The sequence below is a fragment of the Vulpes lagopus genome, chromosome 22 (assembly GCF_018345385.1).
Source record: "Vulpes lagopus strain Blue_001 chromosome 22, ASM1834538v1, whole genome shotgun sequence".
In the NCBI taxonomy this organism is placed as follows: Eukaryota; Metazoa; Chordata; class Mammalia; order Carnivora; family Canidae; genus Vulpes; species Vulpes lagopus.
In genome coordinates this window covers 5,038,816-5,045,955 of record NC_054845.1, presented here as the reverse complement: position 1 = coordinate 5,045,955, position 7,140 = coordinate 5,038,816, and the positions used below count along the sequence as shown (strand labels likewise).

At 42.8% G+C, this 7,140-nt stretch overlaps 1 protein-coding gene across 1 annotated transcript; it reads left to right on the top strand.

Moving 5' to 3' along the window:
* The first annotated feature begins 4,816 nt into the window (after positions 1 to 4,816).
* On the top strand, positions 4,817 to 6,471 carry LOC121480734 (stress-induced-phosphoprotein 1-like). Its single transcript, XM_041737592.1, is given in 3 exon segments — positions 4,817 to 6,131; positions 6,133 to 6,296; positions 6,299 to 6,471. Coding segments are annotated over 3 exon segments (1,626 nt in total). The 5' UTR covers positions 4,817 to 4,842.
* Positions 6,472 to 7,140: the final 669 nt, after the last annotated feature.

The window sequence follows — 7,140 nt, the reverse complement described above, 5'->3', positions numbered from 1 at the left end:
TTAATAATTAAGTTTTCTGCTATATAAATAACAAAGGGACTTTAGATATATAAGAAGCAACGAAGATAATCAGGAATTTGTCACATAGGGAATGTGCAAAGGAGAATTTCCTACTACAGGTGGCAAAATGAAACTAGGTTGAGCATCTCCTCCTCTCAAAATTTCACACACTTCACTAAAAAGGAGAAACGCAACCAATGTAAGGCACCAGTGGCAATAAACACACAGGAAATCTTCATGACACTGACTTCGATCCTTACGTAATTTAGTCTACCGTTTGCCCTGTTCCCATCACACCAACCCAAATTGGCACTAGGACAAGAAAGAAGGTGAATAAACAAAATCCTAAAAGAATTCCTCCTAACACAATCTCCATGTCCCTTTCTTATTTCCGTCGGGGGAAAAAGGCAGATTAAAGAGGAGGTGTCATGCCGGGGGCAAGTTAAGAGAAGCCATAAAATGTGGCAGTTCCTCATCACCCTGTGTTCTCAGTAGAACAAGATAAAACATTAGAGATGATGACTGTGGTGGGAGAAAGCAGATGGGGGGAGAAGGGCCATAGTCACACATGCACCAACCAACTGTGACTCAGGGGAACCGATAGGAGAAAACAGACTGTTGAGGGAGCTAGAAGCTAGTGGAGGAACAGTGAGTGATTCAGTGAAATTCTATAAAACCACAGAAACAAAAAAATTATCACTGATGATCTCCAATGAGAAACACAAAATGTCAAAACACCCAGGAAGTCGGCTGAGTGCAGAACCCTTGAAGGAATCTCTCAACGCATTTTCACTCTGCTGCTGCCGCCTCAGTCACACCAGAGTTGGTAGCAATTTTGTTTTCCAGGAATTCGTGTAGGTCGAATTTTAAGAAGGCATGCACATTACTTCTCATGGAAACATCTCTTTTCCTTATCGTATCATACCCCCATGAGCTTTTTGAATGTTTAATCAAACAATGTAATCGTAACTTCCATAATTGGCAAAAACGTTCTTGGGAACAAACACCACTTAGTCTCGACAAGCATGCAATCAGCCAGCGAGGGCAGAAATCCATGGACATTCTAGAGAGGACCTGACCAGCCACAGGCCGTGGGCATCAGTGAGTTTTTTTTTTTTAATTTTTATTTATTTATGATAGTCACAGAGAGAGAGAGAGAGGCAGAGACACAGGCAGAGGGAGAAGCAGGCTCCATGCACTGGGAGCCTGATGTGGGATTCGATCCCCGGTCTCCAGGATCGCGCCCTGGGCCAAGGGCAAGCGCCGAACCACTGCGCCACCCAGGGATCCCCATCAGTGAGTTTTATACGTGGTACATGGAGTGTCGGTTAAGTGGACAGGTTATTTGAGTCAAAGTCAGCTAAGTAAATGACAGAGTAAAACTGAGATTATCTAATGACAGCAAAAGCACAGGAAAGTGACAGAAAGGTAAACGGCATTAGAAGGAAGACCATCTACTGGGGTGGGGGTGGGGGTGGGGGTGGGGGATGAGGGACAGGTAATGATGATTCAGTAAAAGCTGTATAGCATTCCTGAAAGTACTTTACTCAAAAGGAGCAGGAAAAAAAATATTTAAATTCATAATAAAAGAAAGTTCTCATTAAAAAAAAAAAAAACCCTGAAACTAAATCTGAAAATAGAAAGGCACAGCATATTCCAGGAAAGGTTAAGATCAACAGTGATTTTTTTTTTTTTAAAGCTTATGTTGTACTGAAAGAGCAGTGAGTATATGTGGATATAGATCAAAACTAGACACGTAATTCAAATACATTTCAAACGTATATAAATGATAAATAACTGGACAATACACTAACACAGTCTTAATGTCTCTAATGATTTTTTTTTTTGTTTTGTTTTTTAGTTTTATAAAAGGTCTTTAGGAGGCACCTGGATGGCTCAAAGGGTTAAGCAACCAACCCTTGGTTTCGGCTCAGGTCATGATCTCAGGGTCCTGGAATAGAACCTACATGTGACTCTGTGCTGCTTGTTCCTCTGTCTCCCTTTCTCCTCCCTGTTTGTGCACATTCTCTCTGTCTCAAATAAATAAATAAATAAAATCTTAAAAAGAAAGGTATTTTAGGAACTAATAATCTATATAATGAAGAACAAGCATAGCTATTCCTTTAGTGGACCACTTTCATTTTCTCCTATTAATTCAAGTACAATTTAAATTAATATATATTGAACAGCATGTATCTCATTGTCTCATTTTTATAAAACTATTATTTCTACCCTTCTTTCGTTACAATGCACAGAAAGAAACAAGCAATTAAACTGCTTACTGTTAACCCAAGTGTTACTTCTGGAGAGTTAAATGTGGGATTTTTTTAAGCTGTACAGTTTGAACTTTCTGTAATGTATTTTAATGCCTTTGTAATGTATTATATAAACATAGTAACTTTATTATTGTAAAAGAAATGAGAGAATATATTTAAAATATGGAGAGTACAATAAAGATAAATTTTGCTTAATCATCTTGACCTTTGCTCCAACAAAACCCTTTACTTTTATTATGACTCAACTGATCAAAATCTGACATTTGATGGCATAATAAACACACCATTAATCTAAAAAAATAAATCAATTTAAAAAAAAAAAAAAACATGATGCCACACTAGCAGCCAACCCTGCAGAAGAATTTCAGAAAGAAATTTCCCTCATTAATCCCTTGTCAGCAAAGTACTAATTGACTTTAGAAGAAAAATTGGTGGAGGAAGAAAGGAAATATTTAAAAGGACCCAAGGCTTTGCTCTCTCACAAATCATACGAATGATTATTATTCTGTATATAACAGACAGAATGACTATAATGTGCTCTGTTTAGGACGTTATTGTATTTCTCTAGTAGATCTAGGTTTTTCTAGCCTCTCCAATTTTTAAGGCACACTGGGAGTCCTCTACTTCCAAAGCATTATGTAAATGCAATACATTAACAATGGATCGTGTGTTTGGAATGTTAAAAATGAAATTTGTTCTAAAAATTAAATGGTCCCTTTTAGAGGTAAATTATAAAAGAAAATCATTTTAAGTTAGACGAAAACTTCAAAACGTCAACACTGTCAAAACGAAAGCTACAGTATATCAAGTTTGAGAAAAGGAGAAAGCTTTTTTGTGAAGGGCAATTATTTCTTGCCTTTCCCAAATGAAGAAGGCTTTCTTTTTAATGATCTGTTTATTTCTGACGTTGAGCTAAATTTAGATTTAAATCGTTTCATCTGTGAATATAATTGAACAATGGCAAAATCTTAAAATTTGTTACCTAGGGAGGTCGGGTAACTGCCCAGCCTCCAGGTGGGGAAAAATTTCTCGTTCAAAGGAAAAACCCTTGTCCAGATCTGAAATCTTTACAGGTACTTGCAAATCCAGTTAACGCTCTAGTTAACATTCTAACTATAACTTGAAGTGGTGAAAATTCTCATTCTATGATAAGGTGTAAAGTTATCCCAAAGCGTGAAAAACAGAGGCTTTAAATGATGTGGTTTAAGAAGTGTTTTCTTCAATATTTAATCCTTACCTTTTTAAAAGAGGTATGCAGCATAATATGCCTCTATCTTCTTTCTTTTCTAGTGAGACCTTCCTTTGTCTTTTCTGTTTCCATCAGCATTTGAGCTTGCTATTCCTCATGAAAAGGTCAAATAAAATGGGAAGGAGAAGTCATCATGGTTGCTATAAAGTATGTCAACATTGCTCTAGGTCAGAGGTACCAGAACTATATATGGTATATCAGCACCACTGAAATCCACTAACCCCTTCCACAAACAAAAAAAGTGACTAACCTGAAAACATTGGTCTGTGAATTACCATGTCTCCTTATTGTTTTAATGTATTTATTTATTTATTTATTTAGAGAATGGGCAGGGAGGGGCAGAGGGAGAAGGAGAGAATCTGTCATCAGGCTCCATCTCCCGAGGCTGAGATCATGACCTGAACTGAAACCAAGAGTTGGTTGCTTAACTGCCTGAGCCACCCAGGCACCCTTGTTTTTATGTATTTGGATAAATAAATTTTAAAAAGTCCTTTGAGTCAGTTCTTTCACATGAAAGAACCAATTATTTGTATTTTTCAATGTTGAGGTCATTTCCGTTTTTATTACTGTAAGCATAATGATGATTTCTTTAAAATAAATTCCTATGATTTAAAGTGCTCGGTCATAAGGTATGCTCATTTTTCAGACTTCTGGTTTATAAACAATTCTCCTCCAAGAGACAGTACAAAGCTCTGATTTTGCTGAATCCTAGCTCATATTAGTTTGTCATTTTTCATCTTTTTTGGCAGTTTATCCTTAAACATGACTGTCCATTTGTGGTTTTAATTCCCATGGTCTACTTACTAGACACAAGAACTAAGATGCAGGTAATGCTCCGTAACTGTGGAATTTATGCCTGGGCCTTGCTGTATGAGACCATAGTTTCTGAGCCCAGGAAGGACTGAAAGGAGCAAAGTGATTGTTGGGAAGTAATTTAAATAGAAACAGAAAGAAAGAAGGGGAGAGATACCTACAAGACTCAGCATGGGTGGGAATTAGGGAAGAGTTTTAGGAAATTTGGTAGGAGGGGGGAGGTGCCTTCTTGGTTGCTTCCATAGATGAGACTGAGAAAGAAATATAATTATTTCTTAAGTTTGTTGTGTGTTTAAGATGATCTCAGCCCTCATTGTTTTCATTTTCAGGAGATTTCACTAAGTATGCAGCTTTTCAGTTATTTTTAGAATGTTTGAATGCTGTTTTTTTGAATGTGCCCCTAAGCTGTGACTTGGCACCTGGGCATTTCAACTTTGGAAATGTTATATCGGGTTGGGAACGCGGAGCCGACGGAGTCGATTCAACGGGGTTCCGGGCTGGGCTATGGAGCAGGTAAAGGAGCTGAAAGAGAAGGGCAATAAGGCCCTGAGTGCGGGCAACATTGATGACGCGCTGCAGTGCTACTCTGAGGCCATTAAGTTAGATCCCCAGAACCATGTGCTCTATAGCAATCGCTCCGCAGCCTACGCCAAGAAAGGGGACTACCAGAAGGCTTATGAGGATGGCTGCAAAGCCGTGGACTTAAAGCCCGACTGGGGCAAGGGCTATTCGAGGAAGGCTGCAGCCCTTGAGTTCTTAAACCGATTTGAAGAAGCCAAGCGAACCTACGAAGAGGGTTTAAAACATGAAGCAAATAATCCTCAGCTCAAAGAGGGCTTACAGAATATGGAGGCTCGGTTGGCAGAACGGAAATTCATGAACCCTCTCAACATGCCCAGTCTGTACCAGAAATTGGAGAGTGATCCCAGGACAAGGACACTGCTCGCTGATCCTACCTACCGGGAGCTGATAGAGCAAGTACGGAACAAGCCATCTGACTTGGGCACGAAACTGCAAGATCCCCGGGTCATGACTACTCTGAGCGTCCTGCTGGGTGTGGATCTGGGCAGCATGGATGAGCAGGAGGACGTTGGAACACCTCCCCCACCTCCTCCTCCCAAGAAGGACACCAGGCCAGAGCCAATGGAAGAAGATCTTCCAGAGAATAAGAAGCAGGCGCTGAAAGAGAAAGAGCTGGGGAACGAAGCCTACAAGAAGAAAGACTTTGACACAGCCTTGAAGCACTATGACAGAGCCAAGGACCTGGACCCCACCAACGTGACTTACGCGACCAGTCAAGCAGCCGTGTACTCCGAGAAGGGCCACTACAGTAAATGCCGGGAGCTTTGTGAGGAGCCCATCGAAGTGGGGCGAGAAAACCCAGAAGACTATCGACAGATTGCCAGAGCTTATGCTCGAATTGGCAACTCCTACTTCAAGGAAGAAAGGTACCAGGATGCCATCCATTTCTACAACGAGTCTTTGGCGGAGCACCGGACCCCAGATGCGCTCAAGAAATGCCAACAGGCAGAGAAAATTCTGAAGGAGCCAGAGCGGCTGGCTTACGTAAACCCGGATCTGGCCTTGGAGGAGAAGAGCAAAGGCAATGAATGTTTTCAGAAAGGGGACTATCCCCAGGCCGTGAAGCATTATACAGAAGCCATCAAACGGAATCCAAAAGACGCCAAATTGTACAGCAATCGAGCTGCCTGCGACACCAAACTCCTGGAGTTCCAGCTGGCGCTCAAGGACTGTGAGGAATGTGTGCAGCTAGAGCCGGCCTGCATCAGGGGTCCACCCGGATGCAGCTGCCCTGGAGGCGGTGAAGGACTACACGAAAGCCGTGGATGTCTGCCAGAAGGCGTCAGATCTGGGCTCCGACTGTAAGGAAGCGGCAGACGGTCACCAGCGCTGTATGATGGCCCAGTGCAACCGCCACGATAGCCCCGAAGACGAGAAGCACGGGCCACGGCTGACCCTGGGGTGCAGCAGATAATGAGCGACCCGGCCACGCGGCTTATCCTGGAGCAGAGGCAGAAGGACCCTCAGGCACTCAGCGAACACTTAAAGAATCCTGGAACAGCACAGAAGATCCAGAAGCTGCTGGATGTGGGTCTGATTGCAATTCGGTGACGACCTGCTCATCATCCCCTTCCCTTCGCCCTCATGCGGAAAGAGGAGCTGGGACCGCGGCAAGCCGCGCGGAGCAGAGGGGAGAGCAGGGGAAAGCGGACAACTTCTCTCTCTTCATACAGACCTTCGTGGGAGACACAGACTCGTGCTCACGTTGCTCGCACCGCCGCTGCCTCTGGGCCCTCCCAGCTCACGCATGGTCTCTTCCACCGCCCCCTGGGTTCCCTGCCCCTTCCCCAACTTCAGTCACTGTCTCAGCTGCTCTCCCATAGTTGGTTATTTTTGATTTGGGGCAGTGGGCATGTATGGGGAGGGGGTGCTGTTCTTCCCCGACCTCAGGTCCCGACTGTCCTCACGTTGTTAACTCCACATGCCCTTCTCCAACAAAACAAGCCAGTCGGGCGTGGTTAAAAAAAAAAAAAAATAAGGAAATGTTATATCGGTAGCCATAATTCACAAATCTAAAATACTGTAATGTCATTTAGAAACATTTGCTTGCGACAGAGGTGCCTGAGTGGCTCAGTGGGTTAAGTGTCTGACTCTTGATGTCAGCTCGGGGCATAATCTCGGGTGGCAAGATCGAGCCCAATGTTGGGCTCTGTGCCGAGCATAGAGCCTGCTTAAGATTCTCTGTCTCCCTCTCCCTCTGTACCCTCCTCCCACTCAAGC